Genomic DNA, 22,056 nt, shown 5'->3' with positions numbered 1-22,056 from the left:
AACAGGGATCACTAAAAATAGTATTCTCGGGCGAGCACGGTCCGCGGCTATTTCGCTGCTTTATTTTCAACGCTAAAAACGCCGGCGCAAAAGCTATCCGGACCCTTTTGCCAGATAACTTTACCTGCAAAGCGACTATCGCAATATCCTTGGAGAAAAATGCGCGGAGAACCGGTACGAGATATCCGCAGGTTCTCTGTTTCGCTATAGAAACGACGGAAAAAAGACACGAATCGTGTCATTGCCGCGCGGTCGCTTCTCTCTCTAATGTGCAACATTTACTAACTGCAACGATGTCGGTGCACGCAGTTTCGATCGATGCGACTGCAAAAGGGAAACATTTCAGCAGGGAAGCAAAGGAATGGCTCTCGCGCTTAAATCGAAATTTTTTTTCATCAAATTTAGTTAGAAAACTTCAGCGAAATATGAATTATGAAGTTACGAAAAGCAAGTTCGTCCAGATGACTGTTTCAAATCCAGAGTATCGATTAAAATTAATTCTGTAAATCTGTGAAATTTTATTCCATGTTTTCCATTCATTTTCTTCGCGTAGAATCGCTCTATTGTTAGTTGCATGACGTTAATTGTTGGTTTCTCTGTTCTAAAAGGGAAAGTTTCCTTTCCGCGACAAAAACCATCGACGCGTATGTTGCGTTTCGCGTTTCGAGATACAAGTCAAAAGGGTGCAGTGGCTTGTTCAGACGAAGTATAGGACCGAATTTTCGTCACTGACCTTTTCATTCTGTATGTTCCTTTCAAACTGTGCAAATGTGCCTTCCAAGTGTTTCTAATAAAGCTTAGTAAAAAGTGATCAAATTGTTTTTGTTATTCCACCACCTATTTCCAATATTAATAATATTGAAATAATAGTGTACGAGTAAAACAATTCCCTGAATACTCGAAGTGGTACAGAAATATCTATTGCTCAGAATCGTGGAACTGGTTAAGTGTAAGGTAACGTAGTTTTCTGATGCTCGCGAGGATCGTAACAGAAATCAAGGAGAGCACTTTTCCTCGGAAAACTGACGGCGTTTTTCAACGATGACGAGGACCCGTGGAGTCTAGACGGAGGTAAACTCTGTGGAAAAAGGCGGCTTACGCTCCGGAACGAGCCGGCAATTAGAGGCTTACAGGAAGAACCCGAGCGTGACTTAAGGTCCTCGTACCTCTCGTCCTTGGAGACTGCTCCTTGGAACACGTCAACTCTCCATTGTTCGCGAACAACTCACGCGTTGAATGGAAACCTCGCCGCCGAGATTCTGAACGTTCCATCGATTCTCGAACGGACGGTATGGAGAAAATTATAGTTGCCAAATTGTTGTTAGGAGTAACGCATACTTTTCTCGGAAAACTAACCACGACCCACGATGTACGCCAAGTACACCTCGAAAGAAGATTGTTCGTATTACCAGCGAGAACGAAGAGTCGAGAAACGGTCACGTGTCGCTGGCCGCCATATTGGAACGTCCACGGACGCTCTTAACGCTAGATTTACGGACTTTAATTGTACATATGTTTGTTAACAGCCGTCACGCGTTGATAGTTAGATCAAAGTACGGTTTTTCAATTAGAATATGGGTTTCTTTGCTAGCAAATAATGCTGCGGCCCTCCGCAAGTTTAAACTAATTATTATATTATTATATTACTGTTTAAATGCTTTGAGATTGTTTTTAAGCTTATTTCCATTTATCAATTTGGTAAAAACATTAAGTAAAATCCAGTCAAGGGTTGAGTATGGAACTAAAAACTTACGAATAAAACTGTATTTTTTGTGTGCACATACAAAACGTATTTTCCATACGTTTCACCGGTTGAGAGAGCAAACGAAAAAGACTTTTGCAAGTACATTTAAAACTATATATAGATTCGTTTGTATCGCGAACGAACCCTCTGGACCAGATCTTCTCCGCCATTTTTGCGAAACTTGTTCGAATGACGCTTAACCACGTCCGTGCACGTCACGTAGCAAAGTGAACTGTCAATAATTTGACGAGTATCGAAACCGACGTGTATACAAACTGCCATCGCTTCTATCATTCCACGTCGGCCTATGAAAAGCTTAACATCGGATTACCGTCGGTGAGTCGCGTCGATCGATACACATGGAAATGCATCCGACTATCAACCCAACCATAGTCGCTGGTGGACGTCGACGCGGAGTAGCAATTCGAGGAACCCGTGGAATATTCAAAGGGTGAATAGTCAGCCATCGATTTCTCGAATTAGATTCCGGGGAACGGTAATCGCGGTGACGATTGAAACAGAAATTTCCACGGTCGGTGTTTCCTGCCCCCGGTGATTGGAAACAGAATGACCGTCCATCAAAAACAACTGGAAAACATCTCCTTCAAATTTCTTCGTATGTAAATATCGAATACTTTTAACTATTTTTTTTTTGCAGGGTTGAATCTATCTTTCAAATTGAGCTTTTCTTACGAGGATTCGTCTTATATGTATATTTGGAACAGAGAATTTTATCGCAAATTTTTAATCGAACAGAAACGTTGGTCGTAATTTGATTAACTCCCAAATTTGTGTTCATCGTGTTTTGAAGTATATTAAATATACTATCGCGTAGGTATTAAAAAAACGAAAACTATCGAAATAAAATAGTAGTTCAACCGTGGATTAAAAATCCTCCAACCAGATATAAATAGTTTATACTATCGAATATGATTTAAAAACTGAAAGCTACTTTATACTCTAGCTTAATACAAAGTTATTCGAGTCTTTTAACCCGAGGTTCTTGCTCTCTGAAATTGTATAAATAATACAAATAGGGTAACGCGAGCCTGTGCAACGAATTTGCGATTGCACCTGTTGCATTATTCGGGTGAAAGTTTCTTTTCGTACGTGTAATATTCCGCCGTGCAAAAAAGACCTTACGCGCGAGTCGTATTGGGTCAGACGTTATGGTCAGCCTTCGTAAGGCAAAATTGCTCGACGCTGTCCACATTCTACTTACTCGCGTCACCACATTCCGCTTAATCCCGGGACTGTTATTTCATTTTCCCCGCCATGCAGATGGATTTCCAATCGGTCGATCGAATAATCGACAGGCGAACGTACAAGCGTAATCCTAATGCCACATGCTCGAAAAACGAGCGTTCCCTTTCGTATCTACAACTATATTACTTCAGCGCTAGATTCGAAGTTGCAGAAGTCGTAAATATTATTTCTTGGCGATCCCTCTTGAATGATACGAATGTACGTTCTGATTAAAAGAAAATAAATGTTCATTCAACGTTCGAAATTTTAACGTTAATCTATGGAAAAACGGTATTGAAAACGGTAACAAAGATAGCGCACGTTGGATATCTGCTAGAAATTCTAGTTGTAAGAAAAGATGGCACAGTTAGATACAACTCTATTAATAACGCCATACATGCTTTTGTAGAACGTAGTTGTCAATTCGTTGATAATTTACCTGGTTCTAGTTTGTTTGTGTTATTATTTGTCTTTGTCTGAAAATCTTGTAGACGTTCAAAACATCCTCAGAAGATATAATTTTTAATTTAATTTAAATTTCGCTCCAATTTTAATAACTTTTACTATTTACGGTGAAAAGTGTAATTCGACAGGAATAAAAGTAAATAATGAAACGCGTGGCGCCCACTTGCGTACCTTCGTTGTAAATTACGATAAACGATGCGTGACCGTTCGAAGGGAACACGGGGCACGCTACGACCACGATAAATAAGGTTTATAATTATCGAATACAAGTATTAGAAACCCGCGTGCAATAAAGAGGGACGATTGAGAGACCACGCCACGTTGATAACAGTCATTCTGTTAAACAGTTTCGCAACGCTCGGAGCAACGATTTTCCGAAGCATGCTAGATAAATCCGCGCGGTGATCTAATCGTACAGACTTTCTTGACTTCAATGCGCCAGTTAGAGTTACGCGCATTTTTATTTGCCTTCTGGAAATCGTTTATCCGCGCCAGGAGTCGGGGGCACGGGCGTTTTTCTATATTTCGACGATTACAAAACATAAACTCTCGAATATTTGTAATGCAATACCACCGTTGCAGGTTGGAAGATCATTTCATCCTTGATTTTCGATATTTACGCGGCAGTAAAATAATATTCTCGTTGTCAGATCAGTCGCCGCTTAGCAATCGAGTGTCGAAAAGGTGTCGCCTTCTAAATCGAAGAGAAAATAAGCTACTCGAGGACAAGTGACTCTGTCGCAATCGCGGCGCAAGATTCAAAGGAACTTCTGGCTTGGAGTACGGATACCTGTAGTCATCGAATCGAAGGGAAATGACGGAGGAGAATGGCGAACGGGCGCCGCGACGGCCGAGAAAGAATCGCGCCGTTACCAAAGACGCGCCCGGAAGTTCAAAGAACGAACAGCGATAAAGCGAAGCTTTGTTGACGCCGTTCACAAAAGCCACTCGCTTGGACCCTTACTTAAAAACACCTCAGACAGAAGGCACAATGCCCGAAACGTGTTAATGCTGCCGAAACTCTCCAACAGGAAGTCAGGGTCAATGATTCGAGGCTTCAAACGCGTCTTCCATTCTTCCCTCATCAAACTCAAAGAACGCGCGAACGCAAAGTGGACTCCAGAGTTGTCGACGATCGCCTACGACTCACTGCGTATACAGGGTGTTCAATACATTTTAATGGAGGATTCTAGAGGCCAAAATAAGACGAAAATCAAAAATACCAATTTCTTGATCGAGGCTTCGTCAAAAAGTTATTAACGTTTAAAGTTCCGCCTGTACTGAATTTTTTTTCTCGAAAATGCGCAAGATTTCAGGGGTATGTCTATTCACCAAAAATGATTGTAATTGACCCCTGGAACTGAAAATAATTTTTCCAAAACGATTTGAAATTTTTTTATTCCGTCGAAAAATTTCAGACCTCGAATTTTTTTCTAGAAAATGGGTAGGATTTCGGGGGTATGTCTATTCACCAAAAATGCTTGTAATTGATCCCTATAACTATATATAATTTTTTCAAAATGATTTGAAATTTTTTAATCACTTTATAACGAAGCCTCCATCAACAAATTGGTATTCTTGATTTTCGTCTTATTTTGGCCTCTAGAATCCCTCATTAAAATTTTTCCCAGGGTTGGCCGAACACCCTGTATACTTTTCATTCGAACGAAACGACACGAAGATTAATCAATTTTTTGATCATTGCATTTTTATCGTTTACGAATTGTACTATTGTAGTGTGTATTGTAAAATATTAGGTGTAGATGCTCGACATTTTTTAAGATACAATTAAAGTGGAACAACCCCATCGTCTGTTCACAGAATAAGTTTGTAAATTTTTGTGTATAATATGCAACAGACTGACATGTTTGTAAGCGTCTACTTTATTTTTAAAATAGTCAAGATTTTCAACAAATAATAATACCAAACGATTCGAATGGATTCTACGTTCGTATAATATTGTTTCTCGCGTATAATCTTGTTAATTAACGATCGAGATATGCTCGCAACAGTCATGAATAATTCCTATCATATAGTTCGTTTTTTTTTTCAAAATTGTTCTGACACACTGCTGCCGCTTTCCGCAATCGCTTATCCGCGATAATAATTTCTGTCAGATATAAAAATTACGTAAAATTACGCAACGGGTTGCATAATTAAAATCGCATTAATCGCGATAAGACCGCCGTTTGTAGTCACGCGCGCGCCATAATTAGTCTGTTATAAAATTGCTTTCCGAAGACCGTTTAAATCGCGATCGTGTGTTTTGTAAACAAAACGACGGTATATGTGTCTCGCAGACAACGCGCCAGAATACTGTAAACAAAGGAATTTTTCTTGCCTTCCGACGGAATCTTATTAGACGCGAGCTCCTGCTAGCTTCCGGTCAGGCAACGCATAATTACACGGATCCGTAAGCCGGTACGCAAAGTACGATTCCAGATAAGCAATTAAACGAACTACTGGCAAGAGTCACGATGACTCACGTACCGGTAAACGAGGTGTCAAAGCACTTTTTCTATCGCGTTCTCCTTCCCGCGGTGGACGTAACCTAATTTCGAACCGTAATACGTAACGGCTGGTAATAATATTTAATCATCATCGAGCTGTTCGACAAATTTTATTTTACTTCAACGACGCTCCGATAACTGCAAGTCATTTTCGATCGGATAAGTGAACGGTAGTCGAGTAACGTAACCTCATCTGGGGCTCGAATATCGGTGACTCAGAACAGACGTACATAATGCAAAGACGAAAGTTTTTTAGTTTTGTTTTTATTGAAATGAAATTTTTACCAATGTATTTGTAAGAGTTTCCTGATCAAAATGAGACCAAACACGATATAATTTGCTTTTAACCTACCTCTAACAGAGTCTAAAATCGTGTTAAATACGATTAAATACGCAAACACAATTTAAGTTGTATCGTGTTTGAAACAAAATAAAATTAATTTCTTTTATACATACGTAACAATATGTATTGGATTTTTCCTGTGTTTCCTTAGCAATTGTGCTCCAAAATGGCCGTCTCGTTAATAATTATCGAAGCGAAACAATCGTCTAATGAATAATTTGAGCTTTGAATTTTTAAATTATTTACGTTTAATCGACGATTCGTTTCCCTTTCAGCGGCACACACAGACACACCTCGATGGAAGAAAACCAATTGGGTCAATGTAACCGCATTTCATTTTTTATTTACACGCTGCTCCCGGGGCTTTAATGACAACGATACAGTTCCGATGACACTCTGACCCTGATTGCCCGATTAAACAACTTCCACGTGCCTGTCACCGACCAACGACCGCTACAACAACTCTCGATCATCGTGAACGTTGCAAATGTGAATCACTAGCGCGCAAACAGTGGAATCGCGGGGCTCCCGCTATTTTTCAAACGTTTATTATGCTTTGGTCTTTTTTTAGGGAATCTTGCGCAGCTCGATGATTTACAATTCCTCTGGATAGTTATCGGTTTTATACCGTTTTATTGACGATCTTCGAGGAAAAACGCGGGTAAATATTCGACGCTGGAACAATACGCGTGCGTGGTAAATGTATTTGAAAAAAAAAGCAAATACAACGTACGGTTGATACGGTTCAGAAACGAGTCTGATAACTGGAGGGTATCGAGAGGATACGAAAGTAGTGGAAAAGTCCCGAAGCGTAAAAATAACGACTGGAAAAATTATTCTTTTCGACTGTGCGCGCGTTGAAAATTAAAAGAGGCCCGTTACCGATCGGCGAATAACGCGATCGTCGATTTAAGAGTTCGCGTATCTAGAAACGAAAGTAAAGGGAGACTTGTTCGACTGTTACGAAGATACTAGACGTTCACACTTCGTTACCAACATTAACACTTCGTTAGCTGTTGTAAAACCTTTCACGTTATAAGCGTTTTCAGCCAGCTCGTAATTTTATTTATTTCTTTTATTACGTGGCTTACAGTTACGCGCGTAGATACGTACGTGTATCGAATAAACTGTTGTTTAGTTTCTTTTCACGGCGGAATGCATAGAAATACACTTGACTTTAATTTTGAAATAAATAAATTGTAATCAAAAGTAAGTAATACAGGCACTTTCGCTTCCAAGTACAATGTATTAATAATAATTACACGTATTCGTAAATCAAATAGCCCGTGACTACTCGTTGGCACAAAGAAATCGAGACACATTTATAATTTTTCTACGTAAAACAGAATTCTTAATAATTCCAGATTTAACCTATTCGACATATTTTCGTAAAAATCGAACAGATATAATAACCGGGAAACGATTTGGAGTTTCCCGGTGTCGCGCGAAAAGATCGAGCTGAATCACAGATGCGAGAATATTTTATCTAATGCACCGTATCGCGTTTCGTAAACGTGAAACTGGTGACTCGGTCTGTTACACAGAAACGACAACGACACTTAAATACGTGTATTCCATTCGTTCTCATGCACAAGAAAATAAATACTCATTACGATCACGGCAAACGTTTAGGCATGCACACCGACGAACGTGACACAGTTACGGCTCGAAGAAGTACTAAACAAACTCTATGTGCGAAGCAATTTGCTTTCGCGACCGATAGCATCGTGATCTCATTGCATCGACGTTATCGATCGCTCGTGTGTACCGTCGTCGAAAGGCTGAGGATAATACAGAGCCTGTTTCCACAAACAGCGATCTTTGTCGCGAATAATCTTCGACATAACACGCGGCTTGTACGCGAAAAAGATAATACTAAACGCACGACGAGGCTGAATCGAGCAGTTTCGACCAACTAAAATCTTTGAACTCGATTTATCAGACCGTTGCAAATCGAGTCTGATAAATCCATGAATCGTTCGCGGAAACTTTTGCGCGATTTATCAGACCGTCCGACTTACCGAACGCCAAAACAATCGTCGAATTATGACGGGACACAGAAGGTAAATTAAATTGCTTTTGACGATCGTCACTGGTGACCGACACTTTAACACTTGTGAAACTATAAATGAAAATACTGTAAAATAATGAGAATATTTTAAATGTTTTGAAAGTCTATCCTTGAGAACGAGGAATCTTTTAAGTTTCTCAAAATCTTCAACTCGACCCAAGTACGGAATTATTACCGTTTCGAAATTGATGTTTTTTGCTAATAAAGATCAGGCTACACTTAAATAAATCGTAACATGCACATGTATTGATATATTGGACACATATTGGTACATACAAACAATCGTGACTCTGACCGCGAACGTAAACGCGTGAGTATGCTAGTTACTCTACACCACCGTAAAATTTTGAGAAAGCATTGACGTCGTCAAGATCTACTAATTGTTCCGCCGATATCTACGCGAGAACACCACTAATAGACCAAGACACTCGATTCTCCGGAAAGCATAGAACACCAGGCTCACGATCCAAGAAGAAATAATAAAAAAAAATGCAAACTGCAAACGATACGGCAGAAGAAGGAAACAAACTCGAGAGACAACTCCATGCAAACCGAGCGTTTCGCGTAAACGCAGACGTATGCAGTCGGAACCCATAAAACCCATAGCGTCGAGCGCGATGCTAAAAAAAACTGACGAAAAACAAGGCTCCAGCAGGCAAAGAACACAAAGAACTCTCGGTCGATTGACCGGGGGAAAAAAATACAAGAAAAAAAAAAAGAGGAAATAAAAATGAAAAAACCAGTACTGCAACGAGGAAACAATGATGATGAATCTCTTGCGAGTCTGTTTACCTGCTGCACGTACCACTGCGTGGAATTCTGGTTCTTCCTGTGGCTGCTGGGCTTGCAGGGGCCGCAGAGAAGCAGGGGCGCCAGTTTGTTAACCCCCTTGACGCTGGCCGACGCCGGGGGCGACGCTGGGCTCAGCCCGTCATCCCCCAACACGGGCCACAGCATCCACGTCTGAATGTCCGCGGAACTTCCCCTTCTTCCGTCGCTTCGATTCTGCCTGTGCAATTTGTCTCGTGATTTGTCTGACTACTTTTACCGTCGATAACTCGAGAGGAGATCCGCGTGAAACATTGTCGAGCCCGTTCTCGGAATCGACCACGACCCGGACAGAGACGAAGGTAATCGAGATTCGGGGGGTGAATAGACGATTTCGAGCCACACATTTTCCGTTCGATCGGATTTCGAGCGACTGGGGGTACCTCCTAGGAGATCGATCGACCCTTAAATATTTTCTAAACGCCGTATTTACATACATACGTATTAGGAAACATCGATTGTCTCTCTAAGAGCGACAGAGAGACGCATCGTGCCCCTGAAAAGCCTCCATATATTCTGAAAATGGGTGGAAACAGAAACATAAGAATATTGAATTATTTTTAGTACTTTACGAAATTTTTACAGAGGGTGATATAGAGAGTGAATCGTGTAATTTGATCGGCAGAATTTATTTTATTACCGGCGTTTCGTCCAAAATTTTTATTTATAGTATAACATGGTTTAGAGCTTCGAGACGAGTATACTAAATTTTTTGACAATTTTTTTTTTAAGTCTTCAAGATGACCTGTAGTTTTTTTTTAGTAAGAAACCTACTTTTTGTTTACGCTTATCGTTCAGTGGATATTGAGAGGAATTCAGCAAGCAGCGTAATAAACACACTTTTTTCTATTTAACACATAAAAAAATCAATTAGATGTTAAAAAAAATAAATCTAGATAAGATTCTTGAATTTTAACGAGGCTGCAAAAATAACTTTCATTGTCATTACAAGTTGTAGGTATGCTAGTTTCCAATTGTCTAAAAACAAAGTTTCATTTTCGTAAACAATTTGAGAGGTTTGGTCTGGCAATCAACGTGTTAAACAAAAATAACAAACGTTAAGGAAAATTCTTAATCGTAAAAATTTCACACCCCGTGGTTGACACTGGATTTTCCTCTAATTTTTTCTTTTTTATTTCTAAACGAAACTTTCGTCTATTTTTTATTTTTTTTTATTACATAAATATCTTGTTCTGCAAACCAGAAATAAAAGAAGACGTTAATTCATCGTCAGCCTTCGAACTTCGTTAACTATCGTGCTTGATTGACGTACTATAAATCGATTCCCATTCTTTCCATTGTTTCTTTAATGTTTGCGCGTTCTCGCGGATCCAAGGATTCGACCGTGATAAATCGACACGTTTAGTCAAATCAAGGAAATATCAATACTACTAATGGACACGTGGACGAAACGTAATCGCGAGCTTTCCTCGTTCATTTCGCGCTATTTATCGCGTCGTTGCTCGAAAGCTGATCGATACGCGATCGTGATCCGAGCCAAGGCAAAGTCCTTGTACGAATAAAAATTTCGAATAACGATAAACATGGGTTTCTTCGCAGTTAATTCGCTGCTTCTTGCGTCAGAATTAGTATTTTTAATTATACAATGATATATTCCACGAGCAAATAAAAATTCCCCAGTGTTAGACCATTTAAACATTTCCTATGCCTGTGCATATAATTTTTTTTATTTTATTTCTCTTTTTATTCCCTGTATATCTTCGTGATCAAAATTTTCATGCGTTCGATACGGAAATATTGCATAGTATTTTTCGTTCTAGAGGCCAAAATAAGACGAAAATAAAGAATACTAATTTCTTGATTGAATAAGGAAATTTGCAGGATGAATCGAGCGAATATAGAGATTGGAAGCTACGAGAAAATTCTGAGAACCGAACTGCAGTTCGAAACTATTGTACGAGCCGAACAATGAAACATTGTTTCGCTATTGTGATATTAACGACAATAGCGTAAAAGTTTGCACATTCTAATTCGTGTCTCGAACAAGCGACTTTTTTATTTCAGCAAAGACTTCGCTTTATTTCGTACACTTAATCTTAATTTGCCCAATAAGTAGACACAAGCAAGACTTCGCTGAAATACTAAAGATGATTATAAAGTAATACGTCGATATTAAACGTTCTTCCTAAGCTCGTTAATGAACAGATCAGATATTCAACCTTATTAAATCTCACGAACTTTCACGTTCTACCCGATTTTCCACCGTCTTACTTATAAAAGTATTCAGTTCGCGATCCAATTAATCGTATCGTTTCCTCTGCCAATAATTATGTGAACTTTCTTCTTGGGTTCTGCGCAATCTTCCAAGAATATATTATACAAGATATTACTTCCCGATATAATGATATAACATACAGAACGAGCCATGAATCGATCGTCTTCGCAAAAAAGAACAAAATTTTTCACAAGAATTCTTCGATCGAATACAATCGAGACTCTTGCAAAGTTCAAAGACGACTACGATTTTCTAAATAAAATTAACAGAGACGAGCGTGTGCCCACGTTTCCCAGTTAATAGCACTATCAATCTCGATTAATAGTATGGTCTCTTACCGTGGAAATAATCACTTTACCTGCCCACAGCAATTTATTTCCGAAGGATCAAAGGAAGGGTCGCGAAAGACCGTTGCCGCAATCGATCCTTCGATGTCGAAAGGTCGAAGGAGCAAACGGCGGGAAACGGTCCCGCTAAAGAGGATGTGACTTCCCCGTAGGCGGGATTGCACTTCCGACCATTACAGTTCCCGGAGCTCGAAACGTACGTATTTTCTAAATGCCGCGCAACCTCGTGACTTTTAACGTTTTAATTACCGGTACAACCTACGGACCAGTTTCCTCGGTTGTCGAAAACGAAAATTAACTTTCAACGTCCCACCTACGTGCAAACGCAATTATTAATATTAATAGATCCCAGCTCGTAGTCACCACGCTTTAGATAATAATCCGGAAGTTTAAAATTGCGTTTATACGATTTTTCTTTTAAATAAATTTATTCAAATGTATTCGAAAATATAGATTTTCGAAGTAAACAAGCTACAATTTTATTTGAATTTATAGAAGCTGTGGAAATTTTATTTTATATAGTATTATACGATGTTTATGGATGGTCCATAATTTAAGTGAACTTAAGTAATGTCTGGGTTAATTTATGTAAAAGATTTTTCTTTTAAATAAATTGATTAATATAAATATAGATTTTCGAAGTACCCAAAACGAGCTACAATTTTATTTTAATTTATAGAAGCTGTAGAAAGTTTATTTTATATAATATTATACGATGTTTATGGATTTAAGTGAACTTGAGTAATGTCTGGGTTAATTTATGTAAAAGATTTTTCTTTTAAATAAATTTACTCAAATGTATTCGAAAATATAGATTTTCGAAGTATCCAAAATGAGCTACAATTTTATTTGAATTTATAGAAGCTGTAGAAAGTTTATTTTATATAATATTATACGATGTTTATAAATTTAAGTGAACTTGAGTAGTGTCTGGGTTAATTTATGTAAAAAATTTTTCTTTCAAATAAATTTATTCAAATGTATTCGAAAATATAGATTTTCGAAGTATCCAAAATGAGCTACAATTTTATTTGAATTTATGGAAGCTGTGGAAATTTTATTTTATATAGTATTATAGTATGTTTATGGATGGTCCATAATTTAAGTGAACTTGAGTAATGTCTGGGTTAATTTATATAGAAGACTGAGAAGATTCTTTTCAATTTTAACAAAGTGATCTGCATGCATGACGGTCAACCATTATTCGCGATTTCCCACGTGCCGATTCATTGCGCAGCAGTAATGCAATATTGTAACCGAACGGTAGGATAATTTCCAGGAACGGTATACTATAGAATCAAGTCGAAGAAAATGTGCAGAATGGAGCGGAAAAATATTTACATTCTTGTAAAAACAAAATCAAACGGTTCTATTTTGTTTTGCAAACGGCATCGCTCGAGGAAAGTTTCGTATTATAGAAAAATAGAGAGAATTTTCCTCTAAAATTTTTCTATCTTTAAAATAGACCAGGGTTCCCCAAACTTTATTTCTTGTGGAACCAATAAGAAATTTTTTACGACGAAGGATGTAATTGTTTTTAATAATAATAGTTTGTTAATATTTTAATGCGTTTCCATGAAAATATTGCAGCTAATCTTATTTTAATGTTATATCACAACTTGTCTGGAACCCTAAAATTATTTCATGGAACCTACTTTGAAAAACACTGGAATAGACTTACAACGTATCTTAGTTATTAAAAAAAATCAATGTTCAACCGCACTAGTTTTATAGCACCATTTAATTAAACTAGATTATTTAAAATGAAACAGATCGATTATTTAATTATCACGAGTACTGCATAGATAAATGAAAACACGTTCTGTCATCGTTCTCGGATAGATAAAAAATTACTTCGTATCCCTAAAACGTGGAAACGATCGAGCGAAATTCTCGTGGCTCGATAAAAGTGTCGATGCCGGTCGACGCCTAGTTCCGATAAAACGAACGCCCCATCGCCGCTTGCCACCGCCAACACACAGTCGTGCCACACCACCACACAACCTTAACCCCCTACGATCTGCAATTTTTCACGCGTCGTTCCGATATCTTCAAATTTCTTCGATCGAAAAAACCGTCGAAAATTCTTCCAACTCCAAATCAACGATAAAACGACGAAAATCAACGATAAAAATATTCACCCGCAAGTAATTGTAACTGGTCGCCATTGAAGAATTGATTGAAGAACTCTGCCTAGCAATGAACATTCTCATTTATATGAAAAATTAAAAAAAAGATTCAACGAAATTAATTAATTGTAACTGGTCGCCATTGAAGGATTGATTGAAGAACTCTGCCTAGCAATGAACATTCTCATTTATATGAAAAATTAAAAAAAAGATTCAACGAAATTAATTAATTGTAACTGGTCGCCATTGAAGAACTGATTGGAGAACTCTGCCTAGCAATGGGCAACATTCTCATTTATATAAAAAATTAAAAAAAAGATTCAACGAAATTAATTAATTGTAACTGGTCGCCATTGAAGGATTGATTGAAGAATTTTTCCTAGCAATGGGCAACATTCTCATTTATATGAAAAATTAAAAAGAAGATTCAACGAAATTGAAAATTAAAATTCCAATTATAGAATAAAATATTTTACAACGACACTAGTTATTGGAATAAAATTTCGCCCATCGCTGCGAGGGTCTTTGTTTAATAAAATATTGATCCTGTTGATCTTTCCCTTTCACGTTTCTCGAGGGTCAATGAATCGGTCCTCCGCGACCTACCCATCTTTGATAATAACTAATGTGTACTATTCTAAGACTTCGTATCGTAAACACAACTCGAAGATTAGATAAAATGACTATTCTCGTATCGTACTGTAAATACCGTAAGCCAGTTATTAGTTTTTTCATTTTCAAAATTCCAACTTTTCGACGATCCTATTTTCAAACCAATTTCATCTTTCCTTCGTGGAACATACTGTACTTGAGTACACTTTGTATAATCAAATTATTTCTGAAAATATATGTAACTGAGTCTGAACGAAATCACCCTTAACGTACCATAAATTAATTCAAAGAGGAAAATATATTTGATTAATCTATTAAATAAAATATATCGCTTGTAAATTAATTTAAATGCAAAATTGTATTATTCAAACGAATAAAATATAGACGTTCGTGCAAGAGGAAAACCGTTCCATCGTTAAAAAGTTAGGCAGACAATGTTATCAGTCAAATCTCGCGCGATGTCTGCTCGAGAACCGCGGGCAATCCGAATGCATTATGCAATACGAGTATTGTTCATAAAGGGATCCAGTGGACCAGAGTCCGTGGCAGGAAGTGTGATTTAAGCTGCCCGCGCGTTTTATGCGAGTATGAATCATTTGACTGTTCAAATGACTCGACTGTTACGTTATTTTCTTATTTAAAGCGCAAATGGTACGTGTCTCTCGAACCTTCGTGGTGTTACATTCAATTAAAACAACGCCAAACGAAACGAAATTCGATCTGTAATAAAATAGGACTCGGACTACTTGCTGGACTCACCTGTACTCGAATTAACACTTCGGTGCATCGAATACTAGAGCAGTAGTCCAAACATTTTAAAAGACGGTTTCTCCGAGAACAAAGAAAATTTCTGTATTCGTAATACATTCAAAAAAAAAAAAAAACACCAACTTAAATTTTTCTTCACCAATGTATTAATATAGAAAACTGTTTAAATTGTCGAAACGGTGACCCTTCAATTATTTCATTGTTTAATTGTTTTACTTCGTTCTAATAACGCGTCGCAAATGAGACTGTTTCCGACACAATGATGCAGAAGTGCGCGATTCAGCAGAAGTATGAATTCTTTCGCGATTAATTGCGAAGTTATATGTAGAACAAACGCATTGAATGGCAGTTTGAATTCGCTTTGTTAGACTCCCTACGAAGAGTGGCAGCCACGCTCGGCAAATACGTAATATGAGGTCACGGTGTTAATACGTCACGTTGCTCGCCACAGGACGTAAGCATTAACAGGACTGTTTGTACACAGCTTCGTCTGTCGAGCGTCACGCACCGCAACAGGTTCGAGCCGCTAATCGATGCTTGCGGAATAAAACAACACGGTCCTTACTTACTTCACGAGAAATAACAAAATGCACACAAATTCCTTCGACGTCCAGAGTGAACCATGAAACGCGATCTTAAATTATTCCGTTGATTAATGAACCTATCGAATAGTTTTCACGTTTCTACTTTTCTATCAGAGATTTCATGTCCATGTTTTTTTCCAACAGGATTACGTGTTTTGATTTTTGCCTACTTCACGTGAAATAACAAAATGCACACAAATTCCTTCGACGTCCAGAGTGAACCATGAAACGCGATCTTAAATTATTCCGTTGATTAATGAACCTATCGAATAGTTTTCACGTTTCTGCTTTTCTATCAGAGATTTCATGTCCATGTTTTTTTCGAACAGGATTACGTGGTTTGATTTTTGCCTACTTCACGCGAAATAACAAAATGCACACAAATTCCTTCGACGTCCAGAGTGAACCATGAAACGCGATCTTAAATTATTCCGTTGATTAATGAACCTATCGAATAGTTTTCACGTTTCTGCTTTTCTATCAGAGATTTCATGTCCATGTTTTTTTCGAACAGGATTACGTGGTTTGATTTTTGCCTACTTCACGCGAAATAACAAAATGCACACAAATTCCTTCGACGTCCAGAGTGAACCGTGGAACACGATCTTAAATTATTCAGTCGATTAATGAACCTATCGAACAGTTTTCACGTTTCTACTTTTCTATCAGAGATTTCATGATCGTCCATGTCTTTTTCGAACTGAATTACGTGTTTTGATCGTTACTTACACAGTCGATGTCCAAAGAAAAAGAATGGATATTTAATGGTGTGACCTTCAAATGACCTTAAATAAGAAAAACCGTACACGTGCTTTGTTTCGAATGGGATTACAATGTCCGAAAGAAGAGGAATGAACGTTTGACGATATGTGACCTTCAAATGACCTTGAATACGAAATTTTTACTGGAGCAAAAAGCGTCGTATCGCTGAAAATGTCTGATCTATTAAAAAAGATGTTTAAAACCGATATCGAGCCGAACGAAACCGATTTAACCATGAGAGAAGAACCGTGGACGACCCTCTTCGAACGTCTGCGAATTTTGCATGACGGTTCGTCGAATACACGCGCCTAAGCGCTATAATTACGTTCGTCCGGCAGATAACGCGCGTGTCAACGATAAAAGGAAAGAAAGGCCCAATACCAGCCGTGGATGTCACGGTTACGATTTGCATACCCGATCCGGTTTCGAAAATACACCGGCCTTGGCCCGACGCTACGTTTTCTTTCACGCGCGAGACGAAAAGAAAGAAGTAGTTCCTTCGCTCCGTCGATTCTTATCGCGGGGATTATCCGTCCGCGGAACTTGGCCCGCGGCCCGCGTGATACGCGCCGCGACTTTAATCCCGGAATTCGTGCCAACCCGGGGTCCGACGAAATTACTCTGTTTCCACGTTGGCCGACACGCCAGAACACTGGCATTCGCGCGTGCAACGAACTGCATCGTGCACCGGCCGATATGGAATGCATTCGAGCGTGGCCGAAAGTTGCATTCGACTACGAAGCCCCCGGGTGCACGTTTGTTCCAATTCACTTTATCCGAACGATTCCAACGGAATCCGATATAAACGATCGTACAACCCGCCCCCTGGGGGATGCTTCGCGATTCGTACTTTCGTCGACGAGAAGTCAAATCTCTAATTTCTTCTAAGAAAATTAACCCCTTGACATACGATGACGAGTCTGACTCGTTACAAATTCTTGATGACATGTTTCACAATCATGAGGCTACTTGTCATCGAGTCTTATACAGGGTGTTCTGCTAACCATGGGAAAAATTTTAATGGGAGATTCTAGAGGCCAAAATAAGATGAAAATCAAGAATATTAATTTCTTGATGGAAGCTTCGTTAAAAAGTTATTAAAAATTTAAAGTTCCACCAGTACTGAATTTTTTTCTAGAAAGTGGGTAGGATTTCGAGAGTATGTCTAATGACCAAAAATGATTGTAATGGACCCCTAGAACTAAATATAATTTTTTTAGTATAATTTGAAATTTTTTAATTTCGTCTAAAAAAATTTCACACCTCCTCGAATTTTTTTCTAGAAAGTGGGTAGGATTTCGGGGGTATGTCTATTCACCAAAAATTATTGTAATTGATCCCCGCAGCCGAAAATAATTTTTCCAGAACGATTTGAAATTTTTTAATTTTGTCGAAAAATTTCACACCTTCTCGAATTTTTTTCTAGAAACTGGGTAGGATTTCGAGAGTATGTCTAATGACCAAAAATGATTGTAATGGACCTCTGTAACTAAATATAATTTTTTTAGTATAATTTGAAATTTTTTAATTTCGTCTAAAAATTTCACACCTCCTCGAATTTTTTTCTAGAAACTGGGTAGGATTTCGAGAGTATGTCTAATGACCAAAAATGATTGTAATGGACCCCTGTAACTAAATATAATTTGTTTAGTATAATTTGAAATTTTTTAATTTCGTCTAAAAATTTCACACCTCCTCGAATTTTTTTCTAGAAAGTGGGTAGGATTTCGGGGGTATGTCTATTCACCAAAAATTATTGTAATTGATCCCCACAGCCGAAAATAATTTTTCCAGAACGATTTGAAATTTTTTAATTTTGTCGAAAAATTTCACACATTCTCGAATTTTTTTCTAGAAACTGGGTAGGATTTCGAGAGTATGTCTAATGACCAAAAATGATTGTAATGGACCCCTGTAACTAAATATAATTTTTTTAGTATAATTTGAAATTTTGTAATTTCGTCTAAAAATTTCACACCTCCTCGAATTTTTTTCTAGAAAGTGGGTAGGATTTCGGGGGTATGTCTATTCACCAAAAATTATTGTAATTGATCCCCGCAGCCGAAAATAATTTCTCCAGAACGATTTGAAATTTTTTAATTTTGTCGAAAAATTTCACACATTCTCGAATTTTTTTCTAGAAACTGGGTAGGATTTCGAGAGTATGTCTAATGACCAAAAATGATTGTAATGGACCCCTGTAACTAAATATAATTTTTTTAGTATAATTTGAAATTTTGTAATTTCGTCTAAAAATTTCAGTACCTACTCGAATTTTTTCCTCGAAACTGGGTAGGATTTCGAGGGTATGTCTAATGACCAAAAATGCTTGTAATTGATCCTTATAACTATATATAATTTTTTCAGGATGATTAGAAATTTTTTAATTTAATTTTTTAATAACTTTTTAATGAAGCCTCAGTCAAGAAATTGATATTCTTGATTTTCCTCTTATTTTTGCCTCTAGAATCTCAGGGGTGGCCGAACACCCTGTATAAAAAAGCAATACATTGTTACGTTCACGAAGTATACGTAAAACAAATCTATTGTTCCTCGTGGCCATTTCTTGTACGAACAAACTTAAACAAAATTAAATAGTGCACGTTTAAAAAATTTGAAATTAAATCGTACGTCAAGGGATTAAGTTTCAGTTTCTTATGCTCTTTCGAAACCGTTTGCCTTGATTTTATTTGCAAATTTCATTCATCTGCATTAAATGACCTTAAACGAGCTTCGAAGACCAAAGTAGCATAGGTCGATGATTTGCCTTAAAATGCACTATCGCGTAAACAGAAATCTAGTTTTATTCAAAAACAAACAAGGCTACATTGAAGTCTCGGAAGCGCAAACAGCTGGCAAAAATTTTTGACACAGGTTTCGTTTGAAACATTTTTAAGAGATAATCGAGTACGAAACTTCGAATGGGGCATCCTGTACAGTGTAGAGAAATGACAAATGTGCAAGGATATAGTTGCATATTTGATTTATAGTACAATTGTATATTTTGATAGACATACAGTAAAATGAATAGATTGTTAAAAACTAGGTTCAAATTCCAAAAAAAGGAAACTGCATTTTAATGTATCACAAACGACAATGCAACGGATCACAATAAAAATATGTTCAACGAATGTACGTGCAATACATACTACGTGATATAGAGCCGATTTGACGTCGTTCAAAAGAGTTTTGAGGCTGTTATGAACCGAAGTTGCCTTTCTTCGCACCATTTTCTCGCCTCGTACAGCTATGCAACGTTCCGTGGATACGTATCGATGATTGAATCTATTTATTCGACGGTGACTCAAAACTTGGAATCGCACGAATGGCTCGCGGGAACTGCAACTTTCCTAACGTCAGAATCGCGAGCTAAGAACGCACAACCGTCTAGTTTTGTTTATCGAGAACGTCTAAGCTGTCAGTCGGCTGCGGCGGATCGATTTTTGACGAGACAATTGCGGAGAGATGAAACAATTAATACAAAAGGAATAACCGCGGCAGCGGATTATAGGGAGGTGACGCGTGACACACGATTAGTCACACGTCGCTAACGAGTAGGTCGTGATCGTGCACGTGCAATGCAACCGAGTGTCGAGGTGCAGAGCACATGCAGCGTGTAACGAACGCTCGATGGACTTGTCCCAAGGTGTTCCTGGAACCGACGAACCTACTCGATATGCACGTGTGCCCTTACGTCGCGTGTCGCGTTGCGTTGATAGGAATTCACGTTTCTGCAGCTCGACGTCACCGGAACCGAATGAACCGACAAAACACAAGTTACAGTATTCTGCCAATTGATATAGACGCGATGATTGACATTTTTCCACGTAGCTGTGCACGCTCAGCTAAGGGCGAGTTGTTGCAGGGGTAGGTTGTCACAAAGCTTTTAAAAATTGTCCTATTCCAAGTTTCGATTTGAAAAATTTTTCATATTTAGAAAAAATATGAGAAAAATGTGGCAGTATTAAATTACAATATTTTCCTTTCGTATAATTTGTACTATCAGGAATAATTCAATTCCTTGTTGATATTCAAAATAAGACTGTTTAAATTAATATTTTAAGATTTGTACAGCACCACTCTAAAAACAAAGAGTTCAGTAAATGCTAGCCATAACAAGTATTTATTTTATTGCTTTCCATGATCGAAATCTTCAAATAATTTTGGATCGTCCATGTGAAACGAAACTTGTTCCATGTTTCCAGACATTGATATACAGGGTGTTCGACCAGGGAAAAATTTTAATGGGGGATTTTAGAGGCCAAAATAAGATGAAAATCAAGAATATTAATTTCTTGATGGAAGATTCGTTAAAAAGTTATTAAATATTTAAAGTTCCACCAGTATTGAATTTTTTTCTAGAAAGTGGGTAGGATTTCGAGGGTATGTCTAATGACCAAAAATTATTGTAATTGGTCCCTATAACTATATATAATTTTTCCAAAACGATTTACCATTTTTTAATTTTGTCGAAAAATTTCACACATTCTCGAATTTTTTTCTCGAAAGTGGATAGGATTTCGAGGATATGTCTAATGACCAAAAATTATTGTAATTGGTCCCTATAACTATATATAATTTTTCCAAAATGATTTACCATTTTTTAATTTTGTCGAAAAATTTCACACATTCTCGAATTTTTTTCTCGAAAGTGAGTAGGATTTCGAGGGTATGTCTAATGACCAAAAATTATTGTAATTGGTCCCTATAACTATATATAATTTTTCCAAAACGATTTACCATTTTCCAATTTTGTCGAAAAATTTCACACATTCTCGAATTTTTTTCTCGCAAGTGGGTAGGATTTCGAGGGTATGTCTAATGACCAAAAATTATTGTAATTGGTCCCTATAACTATATATAATTTTTCCAAAACGATTTACCATTTTTTAATTTTGTCTAAAAATTTCACACATTCTCGAATTTTTTTCTCGAAAGTGGATAGGATTTCGAGGATATGTCTAATGACCAAAAATGCTTGTAATTGATCCCTATAACTATATATAATTTTTCCAGAACGATTTTAAATGTTTTAATTTCACCAAAAAATTTTACACATACTCGAATTTTTTTCATGAAAGTGGATAGGATTTCGAGGATATGTCTAATGATCAAAAATGCTTGTATTTGATCCCTATAACTATATATAATTTTTCCAGAACGATTTTAAATTTTTTAATTTCACCAAAAAATTTCACACATACTCGAATTTTTTTCTCGAAAGTGGATAGGATTTCGAGAATATCTGTATTCACCAAAAATGCTTGTAATTGATCCCTATAACTATATATAATTTTTTCGGAATGATTAGAAATGTTTTAATTTAATTTTTTAATAACTTTTTAATGAAGCCTCCATCAACAAATTGGTATTCTTGATTTTCGTCTTATTTTGGCCTCTAGAATCTCCCAT

The 22,056-nt window shown here is 37.4% G+C and overlaps 1 protein-coding gene across 6 annotated transcripts in view; it reads right to left on the bottom strand.

The window, feature by feature from the left end:
* The window catches only part of Rgl (Ral guanine nucleotide dissociation stimulator-like), a 56,827-nt gene that overhangs the window by 12,276 nt on the left and 22,495 nt on the right, over positions 1-22,056 (bottom strand). For 2 of the 6 annotated variants that reach the window (XM_076775218.1, XM_076775219.1), the window contains exon 2: positions 9,171-9,387. The exons of 1 other annotated variant lie outside the window; for it this stretch is intronic. In XM_076775218.1, coding sequence (XP_076631333.1) covers positions 9,171-9,387 — 217 coding nt within the window. Of the gene's footprint in view, positions 1-9,170; positions 9,388-19,793; positions 20,327-22,056 lie in introns of those variants that run through there. 3 more of the 6 variants (XM_076775217.1, XM_076775220.1, XM_076775221.1) reach the window with 2 other exon arrangements.

The sequence above is a fragment of the Colletes latitarsis genome, chromosome 10 (assembly GCF_051014445.1).
Source record: "Colletes latitarsis isolate SP2378_abdomen chromosome 10, iyColLati1, whole genome shotgun sequence".
NCBI classification, from domain to species: Eukaryota; Metazoa; Arthropoda; class Insecta; order Hymenoptera; family Colletidae; genus Colletes; species Colletes latitarsis.
The sequence above is the reverse complement of the archived record's forward strand: the minus strand, read 5'-3'. Positions and strand labels throughout refer to the sequence as shown.